The following is a 21,348-nucleotide window of genomic DNA, read 5'->3' on the forward strand; positions in this document are numbered from 1 at the left end:
CAATATGAGACGGCAGTTCTAAACTGCAGCCCCAATTTATCATCTGCTTTAGGGTGGCAAGGATTCTGCATCCAGAGAAAGAAGACTCTGGCTGCATTTGAACATCACACCAAGTCAGCATTAAGCCTGAATGTGCATGAACCCGCTTTTTGCTGGGCTAGCATATGTCTCTCCTCCTCCCTCATATATCACAAAAAAGTGCAATGAAGGAATCCCTTGTTATGTAATAAGTAAATGCAAGAGTTCAGTTCAACTGGAGTTAGTTTCTCTTCTCACAAACCAGGATTTTACTCATGGTTGATTTCTGGGAAGTGGAAGAACACAGGCTCCTGCTAAGCTATGTACCTGCATTTGTATGCCACAGGTAACCAGATGTAATTTCAAAATCAAGATTCTTTCATTTTGCTCCATGTAGAACAGGAGGATAGGCAAAGGTGATGTGTGAGGCTGAGAACAAGCTGTGCTTACATAATTCAGACTTCATACTGGCTTAATGTAACATCTTAAAGATCCTCTGATGCTGATTGGCAAGAAACAACCCTGGAAATCTGCAAAGGAGAAAAATAGGTGGAGGTATGACTATGGCATTAAAACTAGCACTGTGGCAGTGTGTATACCTTTTTCCTTGTCTGCTCTCCTGTATATTTATAAACAAAATTATAAATACACCATGAATCTGCTGTACCTTTTCTCCAGAACACAATGTACCCCATAAAGCTGTTCTGGATTTTCCTCCATAACAGGAACCAGAGTGCACAGAAGTAGGCAGAGAGCATGAAGAACTGGAAGTCATCCCAGGAGTATGTATGCCCTCAGTCTATTACTTACCCATTGATGACAAAGAATATGACCATGGCAATTAAAGATAAGCAACTTAAAAATATTGGCTGGCATTGATTTTATCTGGGTTTTATGATTCCCAAGGTAAATCATATAGTTATGCCTATGAATGTGCATGCTCCTGTATCTTTAAACAGCCCCATGGCGCGGAGCGCCACGGACTGAATAAAGCAGTAAGGGCTGTGTGGGAGGAGTTAGGGCGGGCCCTGTCCGGGATAAAAACTCGGAGGGGCCAATCAGGAGCCACGAAGCGGCTCCTGATTGGCCCCTCCGAGTGTCCATCCCGCCCCAAGCAGCCAACGCCCGAGCCACGGTAAGTTTCCCCCAACCAAGCCGCGCCCCTGAGGGGCAGCCACCAGCCCTGCCAGCCACGCCCGCCTGACCAGCCGCCCGCAGGCTCCGTCTCCCCGTGCTGCCGCCCGCTGTTGTCCCCCCATCCCAGACCCCAGGGAAGCCTTCCTCCTGTGAGGCCTTCCCTCGAACATGACCCCTAGCGCCCATTTTATTAAAAAATAAAATGGGCTTTATTTCTAGTAAATCATATAAAACAGGATTCCACATGCAAAACTGCTGTTTTTCTTACACAGGAACACTGGTTGGGATCTAACTCTCCATAGCCAAGCGAAAAATTTTCCAATTGCAGTATGGGCTATCCACTACAGCAAGGCTCTGAACACAGCTGTTGGATCTAACCGTCTGTTTGAAGAAAAATCAAGCAGCAAACAGAGAATCTATACAGAACACAGAAGTCTGTTAACACCTGTCTATATGTAATGAAAACCCAGTGCAAAGGTTTCTACCACATGCTCTCTCTTGCCCAGGAGGGATGGACCAGAACCAATGGGATGAAACTAGTTCAAATGAAATTCCGTCTCAACATCTGGAAGAAGTTCCTGACAGAGCAGTTTCTCAGTGGAACAAGCTTCCTTGGAAGGTGCTGGGTTCTCCATCTTTGGAAATTTTTAAACAGAGGCTGGATAGCCCTCTGACGGAGAGGCTGAATCTGTGAAGGTTCAAGGGGGTGGCAGGTTACAATGGATGAGTGATAGGGTTATGAGTATCCTACATAGTGCAGGGGGTTGAATGAGATAACCCAGGAGATCCCTTCCAACTCTGTTATTCTATTATTCTAATTCTACCCCAAATATACTATCCAATGAGGAAACAGCAATATGGTGCATTAGCTAAACAGAGACAAGAACCAAACATCTTTCAGTCTAAGCTGAGTTCACGCTCTTTTGCTCAGCAGACAAGCAGGGGCACAGCCCTTCAAAGGAACCATGCGAGCAACTTCCTCTTCCTCGCAAAGAAACATGATAAGCAAAGTTCCAATTCATATGAGCCCCCCTTTACAAGTAAGAATAGCATAAATTGGGCTTCATTTGTGCAGTCCTCTGGAAGAAGGACTACATAATGAGTCTACTGTTACCTTAGGAGTATAGAAAAATGGTATAACATGCTCTATATTGAGAAAAAGATGGATCACACTGGGCTAATCCTCGAACAAGGGTTAACAACCACAGAGTACTGAAGCAATCCTACATTGCTGAGAAGAAAATATACTAGAGTTACAATGTTAATATTAATAGGCATGTATCTAGATTACCAAATCAAATGGCTATTTTCTCACAAAATAACCAGCTTTCCTTATCAAGCTGTGCTTGATAATATAACTTGTTTTTATCCTGCTTTATTATTGTACTGATACTAAAATACCACCGTCACATTTTAAATATGGATCGCAGAACCAAAGTTCACTATCACATCAATGAAGAGAAGATGACAGGGAGAGAGAGAAGCAAAGAGAAAAAGGTTTTCTTTGTCTACAGTTTAAGTGGTGGCTAACCAAATTGACAGTAGCCGTTTACTGAAGTTGGATATTTACATCACAATTTGGACACAGAATAACTAGTGCAGATTGATTTGAATAAGGATGTAAATCACACAGGGGAAAAAATTCCATTATGAAATTCATTTACTTAACAACTGCACATACTAATTGGTTGCTATAACCATTAAAATATTTTTGTTTGCAGTTGAAGTCCTTATACAATCAAGACACAAACCAAACAAACAAAATTGTCCATGCATACTATCTTATGTATCTCTTATAGATGAGGTATTTTTTTGTCTGACTATACACATGCAAGGACTCAGAACCAGATCATCCGTTGAAAGTCTAAGGTTTCCAGCCTCAGTTATTTGGAAATAAATTCCAGTGAACGTGCTCCTAAGCAGTCATACATACAATAAGGCAGTATAGGTTAAAGCTATTGTTGGGAGTCACTGTGCTACAGAGAAGTAAAGCAAATACCCCTGATTTGGGGCTGGTATAGTCAGATATTTACAGTGGTAACAACATACAGCAGAGATCAGGTACTACAGGACCTCTATACAACTCCAGATATCAGGTAACTATATGAACAAACAACTAGATCTGTAGACATAATTGTTAGGATTATTTACTGTTATTTTGTTAGGTTGTTTCCGTGTTAAGCTTGGAACACATACACTACACTTGTTACTCAGTCTTTCTTATAAGTCTGCATTTTTCAATTATGTAACTCATTCATTTCTTGTTTGATTGCAGTATATTGTCACAGTTGGTGGTTTTAGGCCCAGGGAGAGTCTTTTGGAATAGTCCACATCTGTGAACCGGATTAGCAACTGGAGGAGAGCCTCCGTTAGTGGTTGAGGTGATGCTAAGTGGCTGAACCTTCCTGGCTTGGAGGGGGGGCAAGCTCACATCATCGGGCAGCTGTGAGGGATCTAATGAGAGGCTCACACCCATTGGAACCCCCATTTACTATGGCTATTTTCCCCGCACTAATCCCAGTGGCTTTGGTGTGTCGAGGACTCAGCAACCATGGTCTTGTTACTGGGGTCCAGTTTCCACATGGTTGGCCGACTATGAGGAAGCCCAGAGTCTCCCTGGGCTATTCCGCTGCTCTGGCTAGTAAAATAAAGCTGTGGCGAATTCATCGCCAAAAAATCTATTTTAGTGTTTGTGCGCGTCTTCCTTGCTGGCCCACATTTGCCCTCCTGCTAGGCAACAGCATACCATAGAGATCAGGTGCTACTGCACCTGAATACAACTCCAAACATCAGGTAACTATATGAATAAACAACTAGAACCTCAAGGAAGCTCACATATATGACTTCCGTATATTCTTAAGGTCAAAACTTAGATATTTTCTGCTCACTGAGATTTCAAAAAAGAAAACCAGCCTTCAACTCAATACCACTTATAAAAGCTTCAGAGAGCCTTATAACATGTTTATATTGAACCAGATATTTTTACTGAAATTTTGAAATATATAAAATACAAGCTACATTTTAAAAACTGAACTTTAAATTTAAAATCTATTAAGTCTTTTTAACAAGCAGCTTGTACTCACCCTGTACTCACATTCTAATTTAGTCCTACCACCTTTCCATCCCTGTTCAAAAATGTCAGGCACCGATATGCACTTATCCTGAATCATACTAATTTTTTTCTTTGAAGGCAGGACACAGCTCAGTGAACTGCCTCCTCTCTATGCAGACATCTTGCTTTTAACCACAACCTCACTGGTACACTAAAGTTGTTGTACATCTAACATTTCATCACAGTAGGTAATTTTGTACTGCTTCACAATTTCAGCTCCTCACCTAAACCAGCATCAACTTTTTTCTTACTCACTAGTGATGTCCTATTCCCAATTCCCTTCCCCCATCCCAGATTTCATATTTAAATACTATGCATTTATACATGATATATAAGCTAAAATAGTAGTTTCTTGCAGCAGCACCAAATGATGCTAGGACCCATTTCTAAGTCAATTCCTATAATCATAATTTTTCTGAATACCTGAAAAAAACCCGGTGGTACAGGACCTACTGGCATGCCATCTCCTGGGGGAATGTTTCCTAGCACTGGACTGGGAGCTGCTGCAGCGCTCTGAAAAGAACAAAGGAAAAATAAACCTGTGTCATTGCACAATAGGCATAAAACCAAGATACTGCCTTCCACACAGTGTGGTAAGGCAGAAAGTAATACTCTCTACATGACATTTTTCAAAAATTTCCTCAGTTTTAAATCAATACTGCTCATTTTCAAAAATACACAAGCGAAATATTTACTTTAAATTGAAATGTTAAGGTGCTTTAATAAATGGTCTTATAAGTGCATATCAAAGGCAGCTAGCAGAGAAGAATACCCAGTATTCAACCAGCTACCTTGAAGACCAGTGTAATCAGGTGGCTGGTATGAGTCAATTGGCGATGGTCTAAAATTTAGGTTGTCTAAACAGGAAGCCTTAGTATTTGCCAGGCAAAACATCCAAAAGCACAGCATGATCTAGAAATATTAGTGATATTGGCTTGGATCTAAAAATGCCCTGATATGAGTAAAAGACTGTTCCTAACAAAGGGAAAAGGTGTCCCACCTGTCATCAATTGCCTCTTCCTGCAGCAGTCCCACCCACCCCCATGCCACATCCCATGTTACTCCAGCAGTTCCTTTGACCGTAAAAAATGACTCCTCGGGGAACCAAGCACAGGGGCTGCAAGAATGACAGAACCTCCTTCTGTCTTTCCCGCCAAACAGATCACTTAAAATACTTGTTCCTTTCATAATATTTCTGGCAACAACTCAACTATGCAATAAAATGGAAAATAAATTTCTAAGATTTCAAACTAGGCACACCTCCTGTTCCCATTCACCTCTGTTATTACATTAATGATGCAATGCCCTCCTTAAAATCTGCCCTGGCTTCCGGGGGGGGGGGGGAGGAACAGCCTCTGCTTTGCATGCAGAAGGTCCCATTTTCAATCCCTGGTATTTCCACTTAAAAGGATCAGATAGGAGGTGATGTGAAAGACCTCTACCTGAGAGCTGTTGGTAGACCCTAGAGCTGTTGGTAGAATGAGTAAACTATACTGACCCTGATGAACCAATAGCCTAATCTGGAACAATTTTGCTGTATAATATAAAAAAGCTAAGGCCTAGGTGGGTGGAGAGTGGGTGGGGCCAGACCAATCTTTGGACCAACACGGAGGCAACACGTCCCCCAGCCCAGCCAGGGGCAATCTGGTGACAGTCGCCACCAGTCTGCCCCTGACCACCACAGGGAGAGGAGATCGGTAGGGCTGCTGAGGGGGGTGAGAATAGAGGCTTGGACAGGCTGCACCAGACCTTTTCGCCCCAGGGCTATCCCAATTGTCACGTCCAACAACTTCCTTCACTCTGCCTCAGACCACTGACAGAGCTGACAGGTGGCTGGTGAGTGCACTCCTCCCCCCTCCCTTCAGGCCTGCTGTGAAGGAGCCTCTAATAGGCCCAGATTGAGGGGAAGTGTTTCTGAGAGCAATGCAGAGGAGTCTGTGGGGGTTCTTGTGCTTTCCTTCTGAGAAGGGGGGGACCATTCCCTTTCTGCCAAACAGTAGGCTGACAGGAAGGCCACAGAAAAGCCCCTTCTTGCTTAAGATACTGCGCTGGCTGGTCTCACTGGTGGAAGGAAGAAACAGCCAATTCATGTGCATTTCTTCTTCGTGACTCTGCAGATTTTAGGCCTACTGCACAGGGTTGTTGTGCAGACAAAATGGGATGCTGTTGTGGAGGTTCTTTTACATCTGCACAACATCCCTGTGCAATAGGTCTAAAGTGTTTCAACTCAACAACAACCTGTGTTGGAGGCCTTAAATGTTTATTCTCCGAAACAATCCTGTCCAAACTCCAAAGCAGCCCTTTCTGCCTGGGGAAGTAATCTTTATACTCTTCAGATGAGCTGTAATTCCAGGAGCTCTCCAGACCCCACTTGGAGGTTGGCTATCCCTGGGTTGGAAATATTCCTGGAGGTTTGGAGATGGGACTTCAAATTGCACAATGCCTCAGATTCCGCCCTCCAAAGTAGACATTTTTGCCTGCAGAGCTGATCATTATAATCTAGAGATGAGCAGCGATGATAGAGGCTTGACGATGATAGAGGCTTGCAGACTGTGTTTGGGTGGAATGGTGCGGGTGTGTCCCTCCTGGGTAATGGTCTTTGGTTAGCCCTTACCAGCAACTGTTTGTATTCTGGGGTGCAGATAGACAGACAGACCAGCATCAGTCCTGCGAGTCTGGAAAGTTCAGGAAGATCTAAATAAAGGACATTTACAGCCTGAAACTGTAAATAGTGAACATGTAAATGGCTGGAGAGCCATGGGAACTTTTTTCAAGCTTGACCTGGTAAATAAAAATAACACTATTTTCCAGGAAGGTCATATGAACTCAAAGGCATAAATGGCCCAGAATTTTAAGTGGACTTAGGTAAATAGACAGTGAGACTTTCGAAGGAACTAGGTGTTCCACTTATACTGGGCAATGACGTGGCCTTGCGGACAACAACAGGGACTGCAGTTGCCAGCAGTAGGCATCAGGCTTCATAAGAGCAGACATCACCAGCCAAGCAACCAAGGGTAGTCTTGGGCCACATGTATTTCTTTTGAAGGGATGCATGTGAGGGGAAAGAGCTTTCCCTTCAGCCTAACTTCCTGGAGATGAGTTGTATTTCCAGGGGATTCTCATACACCACCTGGAGGCTGACATCCCTAAACCTCAGTGGGCTACAATGCTACACAGTCACCCCTCCAAAGCAGCCAATTTTGCGTGGGGAGCTTATCTTTATAGTCTGGAAATGAGCAGCAATTCCAGGAGATCTCCAGGCCCCACCTGGAGGTTGGCTGTTCCTGTTCTGAATATATTCCTTGAAGTCTGGAAATGGGGCTTTAAAAGTGTGTAATGCCCCTGCAAGCCTCCTAGCACCCCCTGACCTATTTCAGGTCAAGAAAATATTGCAAAGAGGAGGTAAGGTTGCCAGATTGGTTCATGTTCTGGAATTTCAGACTACCTAGGTGTGAATAAACCTGACTAAGGTCAAGACTGCAGTGCACAGAGAGACCACCTCTTAGGGTTGCCATTTTCCAAGTGAGGCTCTCTACCCCACCACCCTCACGGAGAGTCTGCTATGGGAAGAGGAAGGGAAGGCGATTAGAAACTGCTTTGAGACACTGGAGATCTGCACGGTGACTGTGGCCCATTCCCAGTTCTCTCAGACCTCTCACAGCCCCACATCCCTCACAGATTGTATATTGTGGGGAGACGAAGGGGAAAGGTGCTTGTAAACCGCTTTGAGACTCCTTTGGGTAATAAACATCAGGGTACAAAAATCTGGCTCTTCTTCTAAGGAGCAACTGTGAAAGAAGCATGTGGGCACATAACATTTTATCAACAGTAAAAAAAAATGGAGACAGAAGGACCAGGGTGGACACCTGTGTATTGTGACTACCCCATGTGGATTAGGGCAGGGGGACATTTCAGTGTATGTGGCCTAATTCACACAAGAAGAGAAATTACGTTGAACGCAGAAATGGGAGGAATTGGTTGCCATGTAATCTCCCCCTAAGAAGAGTCTCCAGTCTGATTTTTCCCTTCACATATCTGATGGCTCTTGAAAGCTCATCTGTAACTACTATGCCACAATTCCCAAAGGTCAGTCCTCTCCCACACTCAATGAACATTCCACACCACAGGTTCTTGACACCCATATCTCCACACCCATGCCTTCATTTGTTACCATGCCACCACAACCTGCCATACAACACACACATTCAACCCCATGCCCTTACAGATTGGACAACTCCTCCCCTTTCTCTTCCCACTGTATTCCTGGATACAATGGGCTTTGCCCCTAGTTTAGTATAAACTGCATCTGTGTCTGCTCATGGATATAGCACAAACTCTGTACTCTATGACTCTACAACTCTACGGCTTGCCCCTTGTTGTTCCTTTAGCATGAACTTCCTCACAAAACACCTCTATCACTTCCTTCAAATTGCTTCTCAAAGACCATAACAATAATGAACACATATTTTTAAAAATTAAACTCCACTTCTCTGTCCTCCATTTATTTTCTACCTTATGCCAATTATATGCATCTGACAAATACAGGGACTGGTCTTAAATTTTTGCGATTTGTCATACACACACATACAAAACCAAAAACCAGACAAACAGCCAGTTCTGTTCATTCACTCAAAAGCTAGAGATGGAGAGCTTGGGCCAAACACCACCTCCTCTTGTGGGTTCATTGCATGATTTGGACAAGACCCCACTTCTGTGCCTCCGTTGTCCCTCTAAAAATGGAAGTAACAGTCATCATCCTCTCAAGGGCTGGTGTGTAGGTGTAAAAACCTTTAAAGAATTTTTTTAATTAAAGAAATATTATTTTAAAACACTCAATGTAAATGGATTTAACTACATTTCAAAGACATAGTTTATAATTTTGTACCTAACATATTTATTAGGTTTTTAGCTTGTTTGAAGAGATCTAACCTTTTAAAAAAAATCAGAAGCTTTCAAACAGGATTTGCTTATAGATTAATGGACTGAATATATGATTCTGCTATATCCTTTAAAAATAAATTGTTAATTTTGGAATATAGAAATATCAGTTTAAATAAAAAGGTTTTTTTGAATGGCCTGAAACATCACAAGTAGAGATGTGTTGAAAAGAAAAGAAAAAGGAATCCAACATTGTATTAAGAAGCCAGGTATGTTTAATGTATAAAGTCTTCCTCTCAGTAGTGAATTTTATTAGGCAAAGACTTATGAGACAATAAGCATATGAGCATAGAACACAAGATTCAGTTTCATTTTATTAATGAATTCCTAATACCTACTCCATGGAATATTACTTATTCAAATTAACCAGCCACTGGATGTCACTTTTGCACCCAGTAGATGGAAGTAGACCTCTAAATTACATTTTCAAGCTTTTAACACAATAACCAGCTTTAAAGAGTATTCCATGTAATTCTAAGAACATCAGAAAACTAAATATGATTAGGCTGACCTAAGGTGATGCTTTCATCCCTCCCCAAAGCTAAACAAGAATGGGGATGAGAGAAAACACAGTTCATTAACTAATATTCAGCATGTAGAAAACCAGTAAACATTTAGGCATTAGATCATACCAACTAAAAATTTCAAGTAGCCCGAGACTGCATAAAGTAGCTAGTATCTGCTCATAGCTGAAACAGAACATGTGACCATGGAAGTGACACTTTCACCCTTGTGGGCTTCTTACACTAGAATCTTGCTTGCTGTCCAATCAGTCTGATTTCCTCCACTTGAAATCAGAATGGGACTCTTAACTTAAAAAAAAAACTACCTACCTAGAACAACCAGGACGAGGCTCAACATTCTAAAGAAACCCCAGCCCCTCTGATTACAGCCGTGGAAGAGAAATGGAGAGGATATGAGCAGTTGCTTTCAGCAGTCAATTTAAACCACAGAGGAGTTAAAAAATGGTTTTAATCTCTTAGCCTGGGGAAAAGCTAACAAGGAAGAGATGAGAAGTGCTGATACAGAGATTTTAAAAATAAAATAAAATGAAAAGCTTTTATTTATAGCTTTCCCTGGATCCAAGTGAAAGTGGTATTGGGGTATTGGGGGGAGAGAGGCATCTGCCACCTCTGCCACTGAAGACCAGAAGGTCTCTTCCAGTCCTTACTAGCACTAGAACATGGGCTCCCAACCAGGGGTCCATGGATCCCTCAGGGTCTGTGGAAGTTCTGAAGTAGCATGGTATGGGGGGGGGGGGTCTGGGCTGGTGATGTGGCCAGCTGACAATTTCTGGAGCTCTTCAAAATCTGAAAATTATTTCAGGGGCTCCTCCATAGTCAAAAGGTTGAAAATGGCTGCTCTAGAACCCATCCAGTTGTGGCAAGAATGAGACTTTCCACCCTGCATTCTTCCACCACTGCTGCCATGCTCTTCCCTAGAGGCCTAGGTAGTAGCCTACTTGGGGCAACAGAATAGCTTGAGCAAGTCTTATAGTAACAAGATCTGACAATATAAGCAATAGGAATAACTGAGTGCTCAGTCATCCTCTCAAGCTTATTAGAAACATGAGGCACAATGAATTATAGCAGATTCTATTAAGGTCCAATAAAATTGTACTAATCAACAATTAATGTTATGTGATTATAATGAACCCATGTTCTCCATTATTTTTTTTCTGGAGTTAGAATGGTTAAGATATATAATTGTCTATGGTATTCTACCTTACAGTATATGAAAGTGGATTCCCAAAGCAATGGATGATATTTCCATTTTATCCTCATGGTTTGAGAGAAATGTAATATCTGAACCACAACCTCAAGAAACAGCTGAGTGCCCCCCCCCACCCCATGGCCAGATAAAAACAAGGAGAATTAATACATAAGATATAGTTGAGGAATTTTGCATTCCATATTTTTAAAAAGTTTCTTATTGTGAAACACAATATTCTGTAAGTTTACTTCTCTACAACTATGTCACACTATTCTTAATCCCATGTGCCACACAAACTTATAATTAGTCCATCATAGAGAGATCTTTTAAGGAAATAATGAGGACACGTGCAATGATAAAGTAAAAGAGATCATATAGAAGTCAACCAGCCTACCGAGAAATTTAAAAAGCTATCCTTCAGTGATCAAATATGTATTGCGGTGTGCGTTACAAAATAAATAACGTATCATTATGGCCTATTTAAAGTCTGAAACCACTGCTAACAGGTCTCATAGTTTACAATCTGAACAAAATATCAAAATCTGTACATTGTGACCTTGCTGTTTTTCTTGTATGTTTTGTAAGCATGTGATAGTTTTATAAATCTATTGAAATAATTTACTGTGGGGGTTCATAGTCCCATACCATGGGTGCCATTCTTGAACTTAAGTGTCTATTTGAAATTAGTTTGTCTTTCAAATAACATAGTCATACAGATTCAACTATGACTTTATTATACAATAATTGTTTTTAATATTGAAGATAGAACTTTGCAGAGCTCATAACTATCCTTAGGGAAAGCCTCAGCTGTAATGCAAACGTCTCTAGAGAACAAGCTTTTTGAACTGCATCCTGGAAGAAGATAACATTGCATTAAAGTAAACACAATCTCCGGATATTAGATGAAGATAAATGCAAACTATGGGGTGCTTGGTCTATGGTTTATTGTGGAAAAGAATGTTACAGAAAATGAACTATTCATATCCATGCAACTGGTTGTGACTAGGCAGGGTTATGTTGGGCCCAAATGAGACACAACATTGAGTATTCCATGATCACAGTTTCCAAGGGCCTTGTTTTTTTTTAGTGCAACCACTAGGCACAAGGGACAGATTCTGATCACCATATGAAGCAGGGGTTGAAGTTTCCTCCTGCCTCTGATGTTTTCCAAGTCTTAAATGATCCTGAAGAGCCCCATTCAAATCATGTCGCCCTGGGGTGTCTCAGGTCAGGAAAATGACACAGGTGAGAGAACCTATTTCCCCTAGTGCTGCTGACAGGCCAAGAATCATTCCTGATAATTATTTATTTTAAAGGTGGGAGCTCAGATCATACAACTTCCATCTAGCATTCTGTTAGGTTTGTCCTTATTGCTAGCGCAGAAGAAACTACAACAGAACAATGTGGGATACTGTGAGGCCCTAGCCCAACACTGTTGTGCTGTCACAGCTGCCAAAGGCAGGTGGAGGGTTCTAGGGCCACAAAAGATTCTAAGTGAATAATTGTCTGGAGGCCTAGGGCAAGTTCTGCTCACTATCTGTGTTATGAGTGTTGATACACCAAGAATTACACAGTGCTTTTTCTGGAGGCTAGATGAGCTCAGAAATACAAATTAAACCAGAACAACTCACGAAACACCCACACACACCCATCCAGACAGCTGGCTCTTGCTTACACAAATCTTTTGTTCTCAGCAGCTACCACCACAGCTCACCTCAGGCTCTGAGTACAGGTTAAAATTAGATGGAAAATGTCACATGGCTCAAACTAGACTGCTGAACTCCTACAAAGCGTATGACTTCTCTCAAGGTGCAGATTTGAACAGCAGGACGAGTAGACAGCAATGGAGACATGACCTTTCTTCCACTTGCACTCCCCTCAAGCAAAGTATATTTAGTCATCCTTATCAAAACAGGATTATTTGGGAGTTAGGATCCACTAGAAGAAACAAAACAACCAAGGGCAGAAAAGACTAGCTATGGTTTAAGTATCTTCCCACCTTGAAAAAACTGGACATGTCCCAATCTTAATACATGGGAATACCACAATCACACCTTAGTTTGACCTCTCTATAAAAAGAGATAATTTAAAGATCTAAGCAGTTAAGAGAAAAAACGAAGAGAATAATGCCAGTAGATGGGCATGGTATAATATACTTTGAACAGAAAGAATGAAGTACTATTATCTTTTGTCCTACAAAAAGGAATTTGCATTAAGACCGTTCCAGTATGAAAAACTCTGAACTCCTAAAAGCAGGTTTAGGTCAGCTACTTACAGATGTATCTAGATACTTCATATGACACAATTATTTGAAAGCTCATGATGATGTTGGATGCATCTTGTTACCTGCAGCAACATTCTCCAATCATCAATAAAGGACATAAATGGAAGTAGTTCTCTGTTCAGATGAATGCTTTATTCCCAGGACCAGAAATGTTTAGAACAGGATCAGCCTGCCCTGTTTGAAAGTCAAAAAAGCATGCTATCTGCAAAGCAGCATACTTGTAATGTAGCAGAGGATGACAAAACAGTAGAAACAATGTTTCAGCATTGGGGACCCATAATATGGCTTCTACTTTAAGGTAAAAAAAACAGTTTAGCAGCACCCTGATAAATCATGGGAATAGTAGAATCCATTTGTAATTCTTTAGCTGTAATTTTATTTAGTTTGAGGGGGAACAGCAACTAATATGTGAAGAAAACGTAAATATAAAAACTTACGCAGGAGTTTGGAATAAGAGTAAGATCAATATATAGTTCCAGGTCTAGTGGCTTCAAGAATATTGGCTAGCAGAGAATCAATTATTTGCTTCACACAGTTTAATGCAAACTTAATTACTCTAATTAACACGTGTAATTAAGTTAATTAATGTTATTAAAGTTACTATAATCCATGATTTGATTACAGACTAATAAGTGTTGATTTTAATCTACGAGACCCACAATGCTCAGGAACCTTCCACCCTAAGGGACTTTTATTTTTGCCACAGTGACCATATTGGTTTAAGGGGGGAGGATAGTTGCCAGTTGATAACCAGGTGAATAGCAATTTAATTAATTCCTGAGAAATACAACTTTCTTGCACGTTTTAAGCCAACTACAGTCCAGAGAAGTGGTCAGGAACTAGATTACCTTGATCAAAAGACTTTTTCATTCAGTTTAAGAGTGGATATTGCATATAAAGCTTCCTCCCCTTTTTAAAAAGCATTTTGTAAGAAGGCAAATTCTACCTATAAAGCAAAACATATAACAGCACAGCAATATTTTTTTTCAGATATGGAAGTGATATTGCCACAAACTAAATGAATACTACAGTGCTATCTGTATACATTTGTTTTGTATTCAAAATAAAATTTAAAGCATGTTGCTTCATTTTTATATTGCAAGTCATCTTAAAACCAAAAGCTTTACATAAGTTTCATTTTGTATACAACATAAAATCCAATAAATCATATAATTTTTTCACTGAATTAAATCCACTCCATGAACTAAAACACAACAGACGAAAAGAACAGTTAAGGCACAAATAAACACCAGTTCACCAACAGTGTGTCAAAATATCAACTGGACTTCAATTCTCCAAGATGAACAATACTGGTAGAAGTACAATGCTAAAACAACAGAGGTAAACTAGGCATTTATAGACTATAGCAGCAGGTATTTCACAATTACTAACTTCAATTAAAAACAAATTTGTATGTTACAATTCCCATATTTCCCCACAAAAACAATACACTTAACCTTTAATCTGTAGTGATTATCATTAGTTATAGAAGATTTTTATCAAAACAAATTAATACAATGACTAGTTTTATATTCTAGTAATGTACTTTTAGTTATGATGTATTGCTCTTATTGTAGACAGAACGAACATGAGTTCTTCAACAGAACTAGTTATGTACATTTTAGTGTTTCAGAAATGGTAGTCGTACCTTCTATAAAGAATAAAAGCATAAAGAACAGCTCTGCTAATTAGTACTACAACACACAATACTGGAAAAGGTTAGAGCTAATTCATGTCATCATCTTTGCTTTTTAATGACTGGACCTGTCATGGCAGTGGTCCCCAACCTTTTTATCACCGGGGACCGGTCAATGCTTGACAATTTTACTGAGGCCTGAGGGGGGGGGTAGTCTTTTGTCGTGGGACATCGTCACTGCCTGAGCCCCTGCTCTGCTTGCTTTCCTACCGGCGCCGCTGACTTCCCGCCGCCCGCTGGGGGGCACTGCCAGCAGCAGCTGTGCAGTTCCATGCCGAGGGGGAGCCCCTGCTTTGGTGGCTGCTTGAGAGCACCAAAGGTGAGCTGGCGGCAGAGTGGCATGGCAGCCCCCAGGCAGCAGCTAGGGAGGAGGACAAGGAGGAGCCGCGGCCCGGTACCGACTGATCCACGGACCGATCCCGGACCCCGGACCGGGGGTTGGGGACCACTGCATCACGGGATACAGAATAAAACCATAAATAGTCAAAACCACATTTGCAGAAAAATATTGGACTGCACTCAACAATAAAACTCAAACATCACAGCTATCATAGTGGAGATTCTGAAGTCAAGTAGGCTCTGAAAGCCTCCTAACAATTACAAAAAGTGCTTAATGAAGGGTGCCACAGCAGAGAGGCTGTGGTCCCTATCTACTGAAAGACCAACCAGCCCATCATAGAGTTCCAAAGCTTAGTTGTTTCCCATATTTGGCCTTGTAGTAATGTGGACATATACATCTATAGGTCTGTAAATGAAAATCAAGTGCAGGTATGAAAAAAGTGGGGAAAAAAGTAGATAAGTAAACCATTCAAAATATCTTCTAGAGTAGCAGATTTGAGGACCACCTCCGGCGGTGGGGAACAGCCGGTGGCCGAGGCACCGCGCATGTGCGGCAGCGCCCCCTGGTGGTGAAAAGGCACATGTGCGGAGCTGCCGCTTCTCTTGAGGCCTGGTGAGCTTTACGCTACGGGGGGGGGGGGAGAGGCAGGTGTGGTGGCCTGTTACCGAGGCCGCAGACCGGGGGTTGATGACTCCCGTTCTAGACAATATATTAATTGACTCCTCTGGGATCTTTTTAGTACAATGGAGTAGAAGCCTATGCTATATTGGGAGGTGCTCAGAGTGGTCAAGCAGTTTCTCTAGAGTGGGGGTCATCAACCCCTGGTCTGTGCCTGCCTCCCCCACACACAGTGAGAAGGGAAGAGGCAGGTGCGGCTGCCAGCATGCAAACGCGCATGCACACACTTGCCGCGCATGTGCATAAGCACCCCCTGGTGGCCAAAATGCGCATGCATGGCAACTGCGTGTGCGCGTTTGCGCGACACCCAGACCGTCGGCTCTCCCCTCATCCCCGGAGGTGGTCCCTGACCTCAGAAAGGTTGGGGACCGGCAGGGCATCGGGCCGCACCCCCGCTGGCCATGCCCGCGCATCGGGCCACGCCCGCACATCGAGCCACGGCCACGCGGCCCGGCCCTGATTCCCTCTCCCCGCCCTCCCGCAGTAAGAAGCTTCCCAGGCCGCAAGCTTGCGGCATGGGAAGTTTTTTACTGCGGGGGGGGGAGGGGAGAGGGAGCCGCGGCCCGGCGCAGGTTGGGGACCACTGCTCTAGAGGACAAGCAGCAGGGTATAGAGGTCAAGACCTTCACTTGATGTTACCTTCTGGCACTGGGATTCAGACTTTGACTGTCTCTGAATGTGGAGATTGACCTCAGTCACCATGGCTAGTAACCATTGATCGATTTGCTTTAGGATGCTTTGGGCTGATCCTGCGTTGAGCAAGGGGTTGGACTAGATGGCCTGTATGGCTCTTTCCAACCCTATGATTCTATGATTTTATCCTCCATAAATCTATCTAATCCCCTTTTAAATCTGTGTACTCCTATGGCCATCACTACACCCTCTAGCAGGGAATGTATTCATTTATTGTTGGATTAATAGGATTGCTCTCTTGTCTCAGCAGCCTCAGAGTGGTGTACAACAATTTAAAACCAAGAATGTAATAAAAGCAAAATGATCATTTAGAACCATCTAAATCCCAGGCCCTATCAAATTACTCACTACATCCATAGTATTAAAAGGGAGTATTTTGAGGGGTCGGGGGCTTAGATTTTTCTGATGGCCCGGCTCAACAGAATGCCTGGCGGAAGAGCTCCATTTTGTAGGCCCTGTGGAACTTAATGAGCTCTGGCAGGGCCTGCATCTCCTCTGGAAGCCACCATGTGGGAGCCAGGACCAAAAAGGTCCTGTTCCTGTCCAAAGCCATGCAAGCCTCTCTTGGGCCAAGAACCACCAGATTGTTGGAATTGGCAGAGCATATTCAGAGAGGCAGGTCCCTCAGGTATGCCAGGCCCAGACTTCAGATCAAAGGCACCACTTGAACCTCATCTAGTATTCCCCTGGGAGCCAATGCAGCTGCCTACGCATAGGGAGTATATGAACCCTCCATGGTGTTCTGGTGAGGACTCTAGAATTTCACATTTTTTAAAGAAGCATTTATTTTAGTCCTGAACCTCTTCCAAACAATGAATCCTTACACAACTATTAAGAAGTGCAGTGGTGGAGAGGTAGCAGTGAACTTGATGACATATGAATGATCAGTTAAAAGAGAAGATGAATAATCAGATAGACAAAATGGTAAAGGAACAGAGTTTCCCCCCAAAAAATATCCACCCTCTGACCCATCCTTATCAGTTGCATCTACTGGGTGGTTTACATATAATTGGGGCAAATTTCACATTTTTTCCTCCAAGAAAACATATGCAATAAACTTAAAACAACTTAAAATCCCACATGTATAAAGTAGTATATTTGGCATATGTAGAGAACATAAAAGTATATTTAGGTTTTCTAAAAGAAACATTGTCTTTAAAAGCATTTTACTCCTTTGAAAAGATTTTTCCCAGTATCCCAAGTCCATCTCTTAAAGTCCTAAAAAATATCCTCCTGAATTTTTTTTTTGGGGGGGGGGGGGGAAGAGGCGCTTTACATCTGTAGGCAGACCACTATAGAATCTTCATCCTGGAGGGTGATTAGGAAAACACAGCCTTTCTTTTGTAGATAATCCTTTCTAGTCTTTTAGATATATAAATTCTATTCACAACTTTAACAGTGAGCATCTCCAATCCAGAGTATTCTACAGGTGATAGTGCTATGCACTCGGCTAACATACACAGTATCCATGTTTTCTGAAATATGTTGCTTTACATTGGTCTCTACGCGCTAAGAAAGTCCTGTAATGAAGTGTACACAATACTTCAGTTTGTCAGAAAAGAAGAGTTATCTGTCTCTCAAATTCAAAAAACAGTCTTCTTCAGAGATGGCACAGACATGGTCTTCAAGCAATGCTTTCAAATATTTACCATTGGCCATGAGAAGGATGACACCATAGGAATTTACAAAAAATGAGTTCTAATGGGAATTTCATACCAAAATCAAATGAAAGGGGGAAAGTGTTTTTTAAAGTCAACAAATATATTGCAATACTTGATTTTTATTTTATTTTTTACTCAATCTGCTGTCAGAATGTCTTCGCTTTCATACCGGGCTTGAGGCTCCCTCTAGCCTTGTTCTTAAAGATGTCAAGTTCAACTTATGAAAACTGACTTTTAGATTTAACCTTAGGAAAGATATCATGGTTGTTTTTGCTTTTCAGACCACAGTCAAAAAATAAAACCCTCCTCCATATTCTATGACAAAACAAGTTTTACCAAGACAGGAGTGGCAAAAAAGTTAAGGGGTGGTGGTAGAACAACTACACCGGCTTTCACTGGTTCTGTAGAACTTTTATCTTTGAATGGGATGTGAAACCATCTGGTACAAATGTACGTTAATGAACACAGAAAGAGTAGCATATAGTGCACAGCCAGTCTTTGTATGCATTGAAGCTCATTCTGAACTTATTAAAATAAGGGATAAGACCCTTATATTTCCATTTGTAAACTGTAGAATCTGATCCTACTGATCCAGGCCATCCTCTAAAATAGAATTCCGAGCCCAGCAGTTGGATCAGCTGGTGCAGAATAGCACATCTCAGGTATTATAATGGGAAGCATGCATATTAGCAAGTGTCTGACAGTATTAGTAAGAACAGTAGCAAGTGTTTTCATTTTTATTTGTGCCTTGTTCAGGAGTAATTGGACATTCTTGGTGAACCACATTTTCAGGGTGTGTAAGACATAGAGTTAAATGTTTTCTTACCATTAAATGAGCAGTGTTGTGGTTAGTTTGTCCCCCCCCCCAATAAAAAGTAATAAAAAGTGTAATTTTTAAAAAGAACTGTATCTTTCTATAATGGTCTGCTAGTGGTTAGCAGAAAACACTTCTTGTTTTTATTGGAAATTGTGAAGCAGGGCTGGAAAGGTCCGTACTGTGAACCAGTGACTTAGGACCTATGCCAACAGGATCCTACTCTCTTAATATAATGGCAACAGTAATAATAAGCATCATTACAATTTCATTCCCCTTGTTCATTTTTGTACCAGCCATTCATGTCAGACACAATCAATCAATCTGGTCTGTTAGAGGCTCATTTTGAACTTGCATACAAATATTAAAGACATGTCAGTCAATAGAAAACCTTGATATACAGCTTTAACAACATGAAAATTCAAAATATCATAAATAAGGGAACCCAACTGCGTGATTTAGATGCAACATAACTTGCCATTTTATCTACAATAGAAATTTGTCTTTAGTATAATTCATTCCTCAGGCACTAGCGCTAAACTGTAAATGTTTAGGATTATTGAAAATAGAAGTTCTTTTATGAAAAACCTGTTTACAGAAAAATACCTTGTTTAACCTTGGTACATGATACATGAATAAGCCTCTTACCACATGAACAATATAGAGTAGCCAAAATACTATTCTACTAAGAATAAGGAATTTCCTACCAAAGACAGAAAACTGAATTTGTAAAGCAATTGTAGAAAAGAGTTAAATGTTCTGAAACTACCCTTGTGGTTCTGTGAGGCATATCTTATCCCAGTGTTAATAACTCAACACTACCCCAATTGCTAGTATGCTGCCAACCATTAGGGATGCTGTTGCAGTACTATTCCCTATAGGGTTGCTGCACTGTTCTGTAGTCATGAATTTCTTAAAACTTCTTTGTTCACTTCTCAGTACTGGATTTAGCTTCAGTTAACAGAGTGATAACTACAGTTTCTGTTGTAACAGCTAAACTTGATTCACAGCATCAGTGTGGCATAAAGCCGCTATTACTCTCTGTTATGTAATGAGCAGAAGTGGAGTATTCCACTTTTATTGAATTAGATCCCACAGGTCTAATTCATACAGCCAAATTTGTCATTCAACTATAAACCATGTTCAATGGAACTTTATTTCAAAGGTAAGTGAATTTAGGATCACTGCTTGGGAGTATTAAAGTTGTCGTGTTCGTGCTACTGAAATGTAGTAGCTGAAGACATAACATTATTGCTTTAAAATGAGCTGAATAATAATTTCAATGAAATATGTTCTTCCCTAAACTAACACTTAATTTCACCCTACACCTTCAAGTTCTCAGGAGACCAAGATCATTTCCATCTAAAGGCAACCATAACTATTTACAGTGGCCATTTCCCTCAAAGTTGCATCTCTGTGTTAACACCTGTTAACTCACAAGGGAACTTTGCCATTGACTTCAATAAGAGGTGACTGTATTTTCAATAATAAACAATGTTGAAGTCAGTGGCAAAGTTCCTTCGTTAGGTGAACAGAGCATATTGAACCAGTCTTTTCTTGTTTCAGTTCTTGCTTACAAAAAACTACCATACAGACCTGATGGCAATCTCCAATTTTAGTTTTGCATTGCATTTTAGCACTGATCCTGAGAGGAAAGGATGGCAACACAGTTGATAAAAGAAACTGTCATATGCCAAGTCAAAATGTGTTCTTTGAACAAAAAGCTTTCCAAAAACTTAGTTGGGGGACGCTCTATGCTTCTGAATTTATTTAAATCTAAAGTTGAAATGCTTTAATACCAAACAGGACTTAAAATTCTAAATGAAAATAACCCAATAAACACTATTAACCTCTTTCCAAGAAATGAATGTCAACCTACAGCTCAAACCCCATTAAATGTTCTGGCAAATAAAACTTTCTAAAAACTTCTACCTAAAAACTTCCAAGGACAATATCCAGCTAAAAACTTCTTTCTACCTAAAAACGTCTAAGGCGCTTCATGATACCCATGTATCTGAGGGTCCGCCTCTTGCTCCATGCCCCACAAAACTTTATGCTCTGTGGATTGCCAACTTGCTGGTCGTCCCTGGCCCCAGGGAAGCATGCCTGGCCTCAACCAGGGCCAGGGCCCTTTTGGCCACCCACTTGGTGGAATGAGCTCCTGAGGATGCTGCGGGCCCTAGAGGACCTTCCGGCATTTCACAGGGCCTGCAAAACAGAGCTCTTCCACCAGGTTTATGTTGAGGCCGGCGTGGCAAGAAGAT

General features: G+C 41.4%; 1 protein-coding gene across 13 annotated transcripts in view; it reads right to left on the minus strand.

Annotated features, from left to right (window-relative positions):
- Nucleotides 1-21,348, minus strand: part of SSBP2 (single stranded DNA binding protein 2) — a 156,078-nt gene that overhangs the window by 52,525 nt on the left and 82,205 nt on the right. For 9 of the 13 annotated variants that reach the window (XM_077347501.1, XM_077347500.1, XM_077347497.1 and 6 more), the window contains one exon: nucleotides 4,691-4,780. The exons of the other annotated variants lie outside the window; for them this stretch is intronic. In XM_077347501.1, coding sequence (XP_077203616.1) covers nucleotides 4,691-4,780 — 90 coding nt within the window. The remainder of the gene's footprint in view (nucleotides 1-4,690; nucleotides 4,781-21,348) is intronic. 13 annotated transcript variants of the gene reach the window in all.

Source organism: Paroedura picta, chromosome 7 (genome assembly GCF_049243985.1).
Source record: "Paroedura picta isolate Pp20150507F chromosome 7, Ppicta_v3.0, whole genome shotgun sequence".
NCBI classification, from domain to species: Eukaryota; Metazoa; Chordata; class Lepidosauria; order Squamata; family Gekkonidae; genus Paroedura; species Paroedura picta.